Source organism: Haliaeetus albicilla, chromosome Z, assembly GCF_947461875.1.
Source record: "Haliaeetus albicilla chromosome Z, bHalAlb1.1, whole genome shotgun sequence".
Lineage (NCBI taxonomy): Eukaryota > Metazoa > Chordata > Aves > Accipitriformes > Accipitridae > Haliaeetus > Haliaeetus albicilla.
In genome coordinates, this window is record NC_091516.1 from 32,275,995 (window position 1) to 32,290,262 (window position 14,268).

The 14,268-nt window shown below is 37.1% G+C and overlaps 1 protein-coding gene across 10 annotated transcripts in view; it reads right to left on the reverse strand.

The window, feature by feature from the left end:
* AGTPBP1 (ATP/GTP binding carboxypeptidase 1) overlaps nucleotides 1–14,268 on the reverse strand; it is a 76,215-nt gene that overhangs the window by 21,104 nt on the left and 40,843 nt on the right. For 9 of the 10 annotated variants that reach the window (XR_011323288.1, XM_069776655.1, XM_069776651.1 and 6 more), the window contains exons 21-25: nucleotides 7,051–7,204; nucleotides 6,110–6,290; nucleotides 4,560–4,689; nucleotides 4,063–4,194; nucleotides 2,270–2,446 (exon numbers count right to left, since the gene is read on the reverse strand). Coding sequence is in view for 8 of the 10 variants with exons in the window: in XM_069776655.1 (XP_069632756.1) it covers nucleotides 2,270–2,446; nucleotides 4,063–4,194; nucleotides 4,560–4,689; nucleotides 6,110–6,290; nucleotides 7,051–7,204 (774 nt within the window). In the remaining 2 variants the exon portion in view is untranslated. The remainder of the gene's footprint in view (nucleotides 1–2,269; nucleotides 2,447–4,062; nucleotides 4,195–4,559; nucleotides 4,690–6,109; nucleotides 6,291–7,050; nucleotides 7,205–14,268) is intronic. The other variant, XR_011323289.1, reaches the window with a different exon arrangement.

Below are 14,268 nucleotides of genomic sequence, written 5' to 3' on the forward strand. Positions count from 1 at the left end.
AAATTGTTCTTTTGTCTGGCATCTTAATTATCCTCCACAGTAGATCTTGGGAGCATCTTTTCAACTGAACATTTGCTTTTCAGTATCTTGAATCACAGATGACTGAGCAATAATTGCAGCACTAATTCTCAGTGTACTACAAAGACCCCACAAAAACAGTTAAAACAAGATTGGTTCCAGAGATAACTCTGTCACCAGGGATCCTAAATTCAGGTAAGAATTGCTAACTTCAGTTCAACAACTTCCTGGCTGGCAATAGTGTAGCATCACCATTGTCTGAGTAAAATAAAAAAGAGTAAAAAAGAAAAACTGATGTTCTGATATTCCCCAGCTTTGGCAAAGACTCAGCATTTCTTCCACAAAGAACAGAATTGGTGAGTAATCCTCTTTGTGCTTTGAACAAGATTCAGTGATGATGCCAAACCAGAAGACTGGAAAAGTGCTTCAGACCTTTACATTACACACAGTCCAGTCTCTCAGATCCAAAGTGTCATGTCCCTTGGGGTGGGAAGTAGGAAGGGAAGGAATTTCTACAATTTAATTCCTCTCTGTGTTTTGAAATAACCCACTATGAAATATGTCATCTAATTTATACTGCAAGTTTATTTACAGAGTTGCTGGCCCCACTCCCTCCACACACACGAAAAAAGGATGACAGCCTTTATCTCTTTGACCTTCTCATTAGACAAATGTTGCTCTTTTCTTGTTCTGTCTAGTCACCTTCGCCTTTTAGGTACATTGTCTTAGTAAGTCTGAGCATTATCATAGTGAGGAAAAAATGAAGAATCTTCCCCTATGTTCAAAGGATGACTAAGTCCTCACAAATTGCTTTATTCCAAATAAAATGAATGACAGAACAGCAATTTGATCTCATCAGCTAGTTTCTATTACAGACAGGAATGCTCTTCCCTTTTGAGTAAATAATTTTTCCACAGAATTCAGCCATTTTTTTCCACCCTTACTGAAGAAGGGCTTTGCAGGTTAAGCATCTTGAAAGTTTGTCCACAAAGAACCTTCAATTCACCTTTCTTAAGAACTTTTGTAGCAACACTACTAAAGCCATGAAGTTCATGTTTAAGAATTTTCTGGAAGTTTCAAAATAAGCAAGTTGGACAAGTTACCTTTTTTTAAAGGTCCATAATGATGTCATCTGAGGAATAATGGAATATTCTGACAATAGCAGGAATAATTTTATCAATTGACAAAATTAACTCATTCATTTAGTAGTTACAGACCTAGTGAAATTCCTGCCAAAATCTATTTTCCTTCTGTATAAGGAGATAAGCATGGGTGTTGGAGCATATATTAATACATTAAATACACCTGGTTCCAACATTATTTTTTTTGTTCCTGCCCCCTCCCTGGCCTTGATCCCAGTCTTCTGATCCTCTTTGTCAAGCACCTTATGTGAGGTTTATGGTCACTTTCTTGATTTGCATTCCTAAATTCTGTTTTCAAGCAGAGGAAACCGTGACTTCTTTCCTGAATGTTCATTCTAAGAACTTGCTTCAATTTGTAGCTAAATTTAACCCAGTGACAGAAGTTGAAAATCAGATGTTAGGGTGGTGGTTCTCCTTTTTTTTTCCCCATGAGTATTTTCTTTGAAGTAAGTTTTCTGTCAGTGAGAAACTATGAACAGGGTCACCTTTTGTTTTCAAATATCCAGCCCTGTTAATACTTTTGAAGGAGACAAATTGACAACAAGTTTTAAGTCAAGAAGTCAAAAACAACTACAATGAGTTCAGAGATGTGTAATTTGTAGTTCTGGTAATCTGATATGAAAGTGTTTTGATTTATAAGCCTGTTTCTGCAGCTACACAGGAAAATCCTGTAAGGGACACTACTATCTGATGAAGAGCCATGAACTGCCATGGTGAAGCTGAAATTGCCATTTGTAAAGGAAACTTTTATTCTAGTATTGGTGTTTATTACTACCCAATTTTAATAATCTACTGGAAAGAACAGTTCTGATTTTTTTAACTACATGCATACATGCATATGTATTACAAGCAATAATTAATACTAATCTTGTTAAAACAGCCAATCAGCATAACATATGGGGGGGGGGTGTGTTAAGTGACATATGAAGACTGTTATGCAACCTATAATATTGTAAATTATGTAATTTCACTATAACATTAGTGTACACAGATCTTAGAAGAGTTTTAGAAGTTTAAAGCAAGCAAGCAAGTGGGGTTATACAACAAGATACCAATGCAAATGGAAGAAATTATGAAGCAAGAACAATTTGACAGATGTATTTTCTTACCTTATATTTGCCCTGGTCACATCCACATAATGTGCTTTCCATTGTGTAGCTCCTTTGTACTCCTATCTCTCTCCAGACAACAACTCTCGCTGTTGATTCCTTGGACCTTTCCACTACAAAGCTGCAGCTGCCCATGCAGAATGCTGGGGCAGTTTGACTCAGGATCTTGGGCAGTGCCTGCAGGACAGCAATTTGAGAAATACAGTGATTCTTTTATTTCACTTATGGAAGCAGGGGGGAGGGGAATACGCAATCACAAACTGTTACCAAAAAAATTGCTGCAATTTGAATTCAAAGAACAAGAATGAAAGCATTTCTCCATCTTGAGTTTTCAAAACCCAGTGTGTGTTCAAGTGACAACAGGTTTGCTATTTCCTACTTATTAAAATACTCTTTTTCAGACTCAATCACTAAAATTGTTAGTCATGTGGGTAAGAAACAGGATACAGAAGAGTTCTTCAGGTGATCACCATCCCCTAATTCACTGAGCTAACTTTGCTCAAATTAAGTATACTACATACACCATATAATTAATTTAATTCAGTTTCAGATTGTTTCAACAATCCAATCTACAGACCTAACACAGGCACTATTTTATTAATACATAAAATTCGTTCATATTCAACACAGCAGTAGGTGCACGTTTAACTTCAAGAACGTGAATCAAAGTTCAATATAACTGTTTACATGACAGCTTGGAAAAAGACAAGAAACAGTTAGGTATTTGACTAATGCTAAATGACAACATTATTTCCAGCTTTTATTTGTATCAGTTAAGCCAAAACACATGAACACTTTGAATTTACTATTTCAGTAGTACATATACAATTATTGGTGTAAGCTTGCCCAAACATTTCAGTCTGCCTTTTTGAAACCAAAAGGCTTTTCCCCGCAACTCTTATTGACTAGTCTTCTGTGTGCTATGATAGTGCAGGCTGAAGTGACAAAACCCCATAAAAACGTGTTGAGCAGCAGACATGAACAGCATTGAACTCAGCATCCAGGAAATCACACAAGAAAATCAAGGAAAGATAGAAAATTTTTTTTAAGTGAGGGAAATTTGAGAAAAAAATCCGAAAACATCTGCACTCATTTACACTCACGGATGCATAACAACCGTTTTGTCCTGCATTCACATGCTTCTCAAGCTTAACTCTCTGCATCTCCTCAAAAAAACACGGGGTTTGGACGCATTAGGCTGCACAGATTTGCAGTTGCCACAAGGCGGCAGTGGAGTTACACAAAAGAAAGAACATAATTCTTTAAATCTTTCGGAATTTTTGAAAGTTTATACAATGCAGTGGATGCTGTTTGTGCAAGTTTATTATGTATATTTATTAGGGCCACATGCCTTAACTACACATCTTTACAAGAGGAACTTTACCTATTTCCATACACAAAAATGAGTATTTCTCAGAGCAATTCAGTATTTTTTATTTTCTTGTTGCTAGAATATTGTTTGCCATGCTTAAATGACTCTTTTTTCATCCAGTAATTATAAATACACAGAAGCATATTTTCCATGTATTTACTATAATGGTGATGTTGGACATGGAAAAGCATGTATTGGTACAAAGACCCCAAAAAATAAAACACTCCACTGCTGTGTTAGTATACAACAATTAAAGCTCTCAAAATACTTTGAAGTACACTCACAAACTAAAAAGAGATCATTCTAAATAAGTCTGCTTATGCTTTAAAGTCACTATGTGCCCAGAATAATATTGGGAAGTTATTTGAAAAGTATATTCCAAATTCATGCCAAGTGAAAAAGGCACAAATACCAAACTTACCCTGTAACCAGGGTCTTCAATCAGGTCACAAGAGGCAGCATTAACATTTGTGTGCCACATTGTCTCTTTGATGCTGCAGCCATACATAAATACATTCTTTTTACGAGAGTGACCATGATAATCACAGTAGACCTACAACAAATCATTTGGTAAAATAAGCCAAGGCATATGGAATTCACATTTTATAAAAGTAACAGAAGGACAAACAAAAATTTTTATTTGTACCATTGAAAGCTCCAAAGAATTGGGAAATACAACGCCTTATATAACTAACTTGTGCATTAAGACAAAAAACGTAGGATTCATCTAAGGAAGGTTTAACTTTCTACCCTAGCAAAGGAAACAGATTTACATCTAAAAGTTTGCAGAAGACCAGTTCTCCAAGTCAACTTTAAGTGTGACACAGTTTATGAGACCGTATTAAAATGTTTACTTTACAGACTAGCTACATAGGCAAGGTTAAAAAGATTCAGAATTGCTTACACACACATACTCACCAAAGGTAAACGTTTTATAGCAGCCAGATATTGCAGTAACCCTTTAGCATGGTAAATAGTGGGATGCAGATCTGGATTTGGATTTTGCCACTGCCTGTTTAAATCTTCTCCACTTAAAGAGCAACGGTGGCTATTGTGGGGGGGTGGAAAAACGCATGATGTAGTCTGTATTATCATACTTTTAAATAAGCCTCCCCCCCACCTCAAGTTTTCCTCATCACCACTGCTCCTTTGGAAGGAGTCTGGTAAGAAACAAACTTCAGTTTTCTAATGTGCCAAATAATAGAAGTGCTTGGGGTTTTTTAAGTTATGTTACAGAAAAACTAAAGTTAAAGTAGCTTCTTATAGAAAGTCAATTGTAATCTTGCTTATTTGCTGTTGAAACTGAAGGCTTATGATCCTATTCAAATGCTAGTTCAAAATCAGGAATTTTGAATATATTGTATCTCTACAGTTTCGGTGTCTTGACTTCTGTAATATAAAGACTAATGTCAACCAGAATTCTGAGACTTGAAACATGAAGTTGTTAGGAGACAAGTAGCTGTGAGAAAAACAAGACAGACAAAAAAACCAAAACCAATCAAAAAAAACCAGCAAACAAAGACTGATCATCTCTGTATTCTGTCAACTATCAGCAAGAACTTTTAAACCTGCAGAAATTCATGTTCATGCAGTCATCTTCAGTACATTTGTCTTTAGCTTGTGTCTGCTGGGACAGATTTCTCAACCGTCCCTGTATTAAACTTTTACTTGTATTCTGAATTATTTAATTCCAGGTATTCTGTTAGATACATGCTTTTACATATAAAAAGACAGGGTTCTACTCAAATCCATAATAGGTTTGATTTTTATTATTTTATTTACAAAACCTTTTAAAATACTACCCATATCTAGGAAAGAAGGAACTGTAGAATCACCATACCAAAATTTCCATTTTATATGAATTTCCTGTAAATATAGACTGCTGAATGCTTACTCATAGCAGTATCAAAAGGTTCTGAAATATCCCCTAATAAATTTAAGAAAAGCAGTAGTAAGTGAAAGAATTACTATCATTAACTTGAAATCAGGATACTCTTACCCTTTCTCTTGCACACCTATTAACTTTCCCCCTTTTAAAATAACATTTGACAACAGCCATTTCCCTAAGATACAAGGACTGTTCTTTTTCATGAGAACAATGAACTTGTTTAGCTTTTCCTAAAAGCAGCTGTGCTCTCATATAACACTGGACACCTAAGACTGTAGTAAAAAGACAATTAAAATGCTATGACAAATCACCTAGGAGTGATTATCATCCATGAACAACTGAAAATACTTTTTATAAAACTGAAATTCATGGAACAATATGGCTGCCCTTAAAAAGCCAAAAAACTGAAAAGTCCTAGCCACTTGTAAGTGTTGGGGTTTTTTTTTTTTTTTCATATTAAGTATTACATTTGTATGTTTCTGGGATTCATTTAGGTTTGGGGTTTTTTTGTTTTTTTAAGATAACAGATGCAAAGACTTAGAAGTACAGACTACATACTTGTGAGTAAACTTATGCTTACTTTCCATTGATGACACCATCTGGATTGAGCATAGGAATAATTTTGAAAATATAAGATTCTCGTAAACATTGGGCGCTTGGATTATTGCTCATAAGGTATTCCAGTGTTCCCTTCATAACCCAGCTTGCATTAGTCTCTCCAGGATGTACACGAGCAGATAGGAAAACATAAGGACGATTCCCTAGAAGAAGTATGCATAGAAGTTGCAAAATATGATTCAAGCTAAGTAACCAGTTTGTTAATTGAAAAAAGACGCAATAGCCAGCTTCATTTATTACAATGCAAAATACAGTATTTGGGAGTTGAGTATTATTGAGTATCAGTATTATTGATAGATCTTGCCAGATTATGATTATAAGGACTGCTCATTACAGAACTGTCACTTTGGAGCTTTCAATTTAATCAGACAATTACGCAGTCACAACTAGTTTGAGCTAGCAATTATGATATGATGACTTTGATGGGTTTTTTTCCAATAGGCAAGAAAAATATGGGGGTGGAGGAACAAACCAGGAATGCTGTCATAACTAAAGTTCACTTCAATTGCAGTAGCTTAGATACTGGCTTTATAAAAGATTTTTTGACAAGCAAATAACCTGAGCATTTGGAGAAAAAACTTAGTCAGAAGACAGGTGTTCTTTTCCAAGAATTGTTGTCTGCAAAATGTAACACAGAAAAGTATCTAGCAACTAGGTTAAAATATATGAATATATATACTCTTATATATCCAGATATAAATATCCTTATTTAGGATATTCAGGATTAAATATTATTTAATACAAAGCAAATCCTGAACATTGACACCTCCTAATTTCAGGAAATTCATTCACCTTATTTTACATTTTTATTTTTACAATGTACAACAGTTAATACTATATTTTTTTCATAAAGAACTAGTTTTACATTATCTTCCATTCATGAGAAAAAAAAGTCTTACTTACTGAACTGACAGATATGTTCATAGTAATTGGACTCTGGCATGGCTGTAATAGTGACTAAGGGACAACTGTTGCCAGCCAGGGTCTCACAGAGAACGTCTTGTCGAAAATATATCTGTTGAGGGTTGTGCATAGATTCCAGCTTCTGAAGATGCATCTTCATCCCAAAAATAATGAAAAAATACTTCAAATCTTTTGCAGTCACATATCACAGCATATTCCACAAGTACTATTTAATCAATCTTTCTTTTTGTTGTTCTAAACAATGTTCAATTTTCCATCATAATTTTGACCATGAAATACCATTCTCTACATCTCTGACTGACTGAACAATTCTCTATAAAGGGTCTGTTTTTCCACCTGCTTCAAGGAAGATGAAGGCACAGAGGGTACATTATTTTCTACCAGATGATACAGTAAGGCTATGTGGTAGGTAAGAACTTCTGCTTCACTAAGGTTATCTGATCAGGGACCTTTTTCAGTACAAAAGGAGATACCAAAGGGAGAAGCAACAGACAGGAACAAACAAACAATCCTGGTAGATGAAACATAACAGAAACAATAGCAAAGATCAAAGTCTCAAGTCTCTTAACTGATTCTCTAACTGATAGGCCATTAAGAATCTACAGGCAAAGCTTTGGAGAGGGCCACCTGAGGAACAAGGAGGAAACAAGAGGAACACAAGGATGTGGGATAATCAAGGGGGTGCCTGTGGGACTATACAAAACTTATGCACCTGATCCCTACAGTCTGCCTTTAGCTATTGTTGGAAAATAACTCAGAGATTTAGAACAGTCTGACAGACAGGACAGTCTGAACCTCCCATTTGCTCTCCATTAGGATGCATCCTGAAATACTGGAATAAGTTTGGTGGGGATCCCCTAACAAAGAGAAAATTAAAAGAATACTGCAGTCAATGGTGGCCAATGTATAAACTGGATGATGGGGAAAAATGGCCAGGGATGGGGACTTTGAGTTATAATACTATTTTGCAACTTATGTTATTTTGCAGAAGACAGGATAAATGGGGATGAGATCCCATATGTGGATTTGTGTTTTTTCTTTAAGAAATGATCACAAAATAACAAAAAAAGTGTAAATCGTTGATATCTGATTCAAATGTTTTGATGCTGATGGAGGATAAAAAGAAATTGCCTCGCTGTTGTTCTGCCTGTAGTATTGGGAAGAGGTGTTTGAAAGTGGACAGTGAAGAAGAGGATGTGCAATTGATGGTTTCCCCAGGAAGAGACCAGGACAGTGTAATTGAAAATAGGGAGAGAAGCAGTGAAGTAAGCTAGGGATTTAGTCCTATTGCAGGTAGAACTTGGGCACAGCAGAATCCTGTGATTCAGACTCTCTTATGCCAGGCGGTGGGGCCGGATGGAATGCCTGTGTATGTGAAAGTCCCTTTTTCAACCTCAGATTTAATGAATTGGAAGAAGTCTGCTGGATCATATAAAAAAAAATCCAGAAAACGTATATCAGACATTTCAAAAGATAATTGAGAATCACAACCCAGATTGGAAGGATATACAGCTGTTACTTAATACTTTACTTCTCCCTGAGGAAAAGAGAGTGGTGTTAGAAAAAGCACAGGAAGAAAATATGAAGTTGAATAACAGAGACAGTCCAGAACGTTTTATGCCGACACAAGAACATGACTACAATCCTAATCTGGAGCAGGATGGCTAATGATTAAGCAGTATCAACAGTTGATTCTATATGGAGTGAAACATGGACTCCCCAAACCCAAAAAACTCACAAAGCTGTATCAGGTAGCACAGGGCAAAAATGAGGATCCATCTGCTTTTTGTGAAAGACTGTGCAAAACAGCTCGGAAATTGACGGATTTAGATGCAAAGGAGGCGGCTAACAAAGTAACATTTACCACCTTGTTTGTGTGGCAGTCAGCAGCAGACATAAGAAGGAAGCTGCACAAGGTAGGTAGTATGTCAGGAATGACTATCTCAATTGATTGAGATTGCTTATAAGGTGTATAACAACAGAGAAGAGTTAGAAAAAAAAGAAAAACAGAAGGAGAAACTAAAAGATCAGAAGCAAAATGCTGCAATTTTGGCAGCCGCATTCACCCAAGTGCAAATCTCATTTCAGGGAAGAGGTTTTCTGAGAGGACAAGGGCATGACAGAGGACAGAGAGCAGGAAGAAACACAGGGAGTAGAATCCCTTTGAGGAAAGATCAGAGTGAAATTTGTAAGGAAAAGGAACATTGGAAAAAAGAGTGTTCAAAGAAACAACTAACTAATAGGACACCCCCATCTGTACCCATTCTGGAGGCAGACCTGTTTATAAGTGGTACAGGAGATTCAGATTGACGGGGACCAGGGGTTGAGAAATTAGGTTTCCCCAGCTGAACTCCTGGTTTCAGTTAAGCTGGGGAATGAGACAGTTAAATTTCTAGTCGATACAGGAGCAACATATTCTGTACTAAATAGTTGTAAAGGACCTATGAGTAAATTCTCTTATGTCAGTGATTGGTGCCACGGGAAAATGGGAAATCAGACCTTTCTTTCAACCAATTAAGTGTGAAAGTGGAAACAAAGTACTTACACATGAATTTTTATATATGCCAGAATGTCCCCTATATTGGGAAGGGATTTATTGAATAAATTGGGAGCACAAATAACTTTTGATCCAAATAAAGTCTAAGTACATATTCCACAAAATAATGCCTGGGAGGCACAAGTATATGTGTTACAGGAATTGTCAGAAACAAAGAATGTTGAAAATAAGGAAGGACAAATTGAAGCCCCCTCTGAAATCATGAATGCAGTGATTTCTTTTGTCTGGGCAACTCAGAAACCTGGAAGAGCCAAATCAGCAGAACTGGTAAAAGTGGAACTGAAACCAGAAGTGAAGCCGGTAAGACAAAAACAATACCCCATGCAACTGGAAGCTCAGGTTGGACTAGAACCTATAATTAATAATTTTTTAAAATATGGACTGTTGCGAGAGTGTCAGTCTGAATGCAATACCCCAATCTTGCCTGTTAAAAATTCACATTCACAAGACTATTGGTTAGTACAAGATCTAAGAACTACTAATCAAATAGTGATTGGTGTACATCCAGTGGCACCTAACACTTACACTCTGTTAACAACGATAGTCAATTCAAATGTTTATGTTACAGTGTTGGACTTAAAAGACACTTTCTTTTGCATTCCATTGGATAAACAAAGTCAGAAACTGTTTCCCTTTGAGTGGGAGAGCCCTGTAATGGGACGCAAAATGCGGTTACGCTGGACAGTGCTTCCTCAAGGATTCAAAAAACAGTCCTACAATTTTTGGTAACTTATTGGCAAAAGAACTGGAACGCTGGCAAGGTAAAAAGCCTACCACTACCTTGCTACAACATGTAGATGATATCTTGTTGGGAGCAGACATGGCTGAAGAATGTAAAGAGACCACTATTGATTTATTGAACTTTCTAGGATTGGCAGGATATAAAGTGTCACAAAAGAAAGCACAAATTATGTGGAAAAATGTGATTTATCTTGGATCTGAAATATCCCAAGGAGAAAGGAAACTAGGGGTTGAGAGAAAAGAGGCAATTTGCCAAATTGCCCAGCGGCCCCCCCCCTCCCCCCCCCCCGCCATCAAAAGAGAACTCGGGGGATTTCTGGGAATGGCCAGATGGTGTCACCTGTGGATACCTAATTTTGGTTTACTGGCTAAATCTTTGTATGACGCTGTTAAGGGACCAGGAGAGTTACTGGAATGGACTTCAGAATGCCAAAAAGGATTTGATGTAATAAAAATCACCCTTATGAGTGCTCCTGCCTTAGGCCTTCCAAATTTAACAAAACCTTTTGAACTTTACGTACATGAGAGAGGACATGAGGCACTGGGAGTGCTTGCACAAACTTTGTGAGACTGGAAAAGACCAGTAGCTTACTTTTCAGAACAATTAGATAAGGTAAGCTCTGGATGGCCAGGATGTCTGAGAGCAGTGGCAGCTGCTGTATTGCTAATACGAGAGGCACAAAAATTGACTTTGGGACAGAAAATAACTGTTTATGTGCCATATGCTGTTGTAGCAGTGCTGGAACAGAAAGGACATAATTGGTTATCTCCAAGCAGGATGGTACAATACCAAGCAATATTGCTCAAACAGGAAGATATAGCAATGAAAGTGTCCAGTGCCCTGAATCCGGCATCATTATTACTTCTACATGAAAAGGAGGGATTGGCACATGATAGTCTACAAACTATTGAACAAGTGTACTCTAGTCGTTCAGACCTGAAGGATACTCCTTTACAGGAGCCTGACTGGGAGCTATTCACTGATGGAAGCAGCTTTTTTGTGAGAGGAGAATGGAAGGCTGGATATGCTGTTGTTACTTTAGAAGAAGAAATAGAAGCAAAACCACTGCCAGTGAATACATCTGCTCAAAAGGCTGAATTAATTGCTTTAACTTGAACCTTGGAATTATCCGAAGGAAAATGAGTTAATATATATACTGATTCAAAATATGCCTTTGGTGTAATATATGCTTATGGTGCAATCTGGAAAGAAAGAGGATTGTTACCTTCACAAGAAAACCCTGTAAAATACAGCAAAGAAATTATGAATCTTCTTGAAGCAGTTTATAAACCTAGAGAAACAGAAGTAATACACTGCAAAGCACATCAATCTGGACCAACTGATGTGATTAAAGGAAGCTGAAAAGCACATGAGGCTGCAAAAAGAATTGCTCTATCAGCAACAATGGCAACTCTAGTTCGAAAAAGAATTTTAAAATTGACACTCTTAAATATACAGAAAAGGAAAACAAGCTGGCTGAATTGTTAGAGTGTATAAAGACTGCCGAAGGATGGTGGGTAACAACAATTGGACAATGTGTTGTGACTCCACAGATAATGAAGGAACTAATGGAATGAACACATAAGGGTACGCATATGGGGACTCAGGCTCTAATTGAAACAGTGAAGAGATATGCTGTAGGGATTAATATGATGCTGATTGCCAAAAGTGTTAACACAATGATGTGAGATTTGTGCCAAAAATAACCCTAAGATCCAAAGGAGACTCCCTCCCGGAGAGGTAAGAAGAGGTTTTATGCCTGGGGAATATTAACAAATTGATTTTTCTGAATTACCTAATTGTAATGGATAAAAGTATTTGCTAGTAATTGTTCATACTGTTTCAGGATAGCCTGAAGCTTTCCCATGTCACACCAGTAAGGCAAAAGAAGTGGTAGAAATTCTTTTGAAGCAAATTATACCAAGATCTGGGGTACCAGAAGGGTTTTCTTCAGATCGAGGACCTCACTTTCTTGCAGAAATAATTCAAGAGGTGTCAAGGTTTTTACAAATTAAGTGGGATTTACATACTCCATGGAGACCACAGTCCAGTGGAAAAGCAGAAAGGATGAATCAGACAATAAAGAGACAGATTGGAAAATTATGTCAGGAAACTCAGATGAAATGGATGTTAAGTTTTACCTCTAGCATTATTAAGAATTAGAATAACTTTTAGAGTTAAAGAAGGGATTCATTCACTTGAAACTTTGTATGGGAAACCTTACACTATAAACGTAACAGGAAAAGAAACCCAGAAGCACCTTAAGGGTGATCAAATTTTAAGCTATTGTCTCTTGTCTATGGCAAGAGTTCTTGCTTTTCTCCACAGGTACATCCAACTGAGAGCTCCTGTGCCTTTGGATTCACCTGTACATCCACTTAAGCCAGGAGATCAGGTATATCTACGGACCTGGAAAGAGGAGCCATTGACAGAAAAGCACAACCTTACCTTGTGCTACTGACTACAAATGCTGCTGTGAAACTTCAAGGAATTGATTCCTGGATTCATTACACCCAAATAAAGGTGGCCCCTCCAAAGATATGTGAAGTTGAACAAATACAATCTTTGAAGTTAAAAATACGCAGAGACACTTGGATTCATATTAGATCAATTTTACATTCAGAGTGTATACAATGAAAAATTTTCTTGGGTTGTGTTTTAGGAATAGCAGTAATACTGCTCTTATGGTTTTTAAACAAGTACACTACTTTTTTAAAGCCTAGCGATGAAAGAAATATGGTGGTTATTTTTTCTCATCTTCCCGAATCAGACAATTAAAGGGAACCAGGAAGGATGCTCTGAGTCTTGGAATCATAATCTTCATTTGAAAACGACTGAAAAAGCTGAGTAGCAGCTAATCAAACAAGTTGCTGGGTATACACCCATTTTCTGGAATATAGTGATAGGGGAGTACACTTAGTGGGAATACTAATTCCTTTTAATACGTCCTGGAATAATCTGTGGATAAACCCAAAATTCACAAGAAAGAATGAAGCTGACCTTCAAACTTGGGATATAGGGGATCCCAATCTTTTAGATGTTAAATGTGTGACAACAAATAAGACTAGGTCATCTAGTAATGTTGCAGTAGTACATTACCCATATTGTGATTGGTCAACACAATTACAAAGGAAGAAACAGCAGGATGGCTATTAGATATTCCAAAAGGTAGTGGGTGGTATTGGTTATGTGGGAATAAAGCACAAAAGGCCCCACCTCCCAATCGGTCAGGAACTTGCACTTTGGATGCAATTGTTCCTAATGTAACAGTAATAAATGAGACCAAGGCAGGATTATGGGTACGAACATACATGAAAAGACATTGAAGAAGCCACAACCCATTAATCAATTGTCCTACCACCTTCCATTCATTTGCGAGATGGTTCCTCCCTTCATTAGGAGTTAGTGAACTTGAAGGCAATACTGAATTTCTGCCCTTATTGAGAAAATAGGGAACGTGACTTCTGATGCCATTAAGGCTCTACAAGAAGAGATGTCCGAGGCTGCTATTATAGCCATTCAGAACAGGATGGCATTGGACATGTTGTTAGCTTCTCAAGGAGGTATGTGTACGGTAATTAACACCAGCTGCTGTATATATGTAGATCAGAGTGGAAGAATTGCTACTGATTTGAATGAAATCTGGCAACAAACAAAGATCTTACACAAAATTCAGAAGGATGATACACCTCTAGGATCTGAAGAGATTTGGAGATGGTTAACTTCCTGGTACCCTGATTTAAGCTTATGGCTCAAGAGATTGTTGACATTATTGATAGTAATCTTGCTAGCTTCTGTGTGTTTACATGTACTTCTACAATGCACTTGTAGGTGTAGCTTGGCAGCAAGCAACTTGATGCAGAAATGAGACTCATCTAAGGAATACCCCTAGACAAGT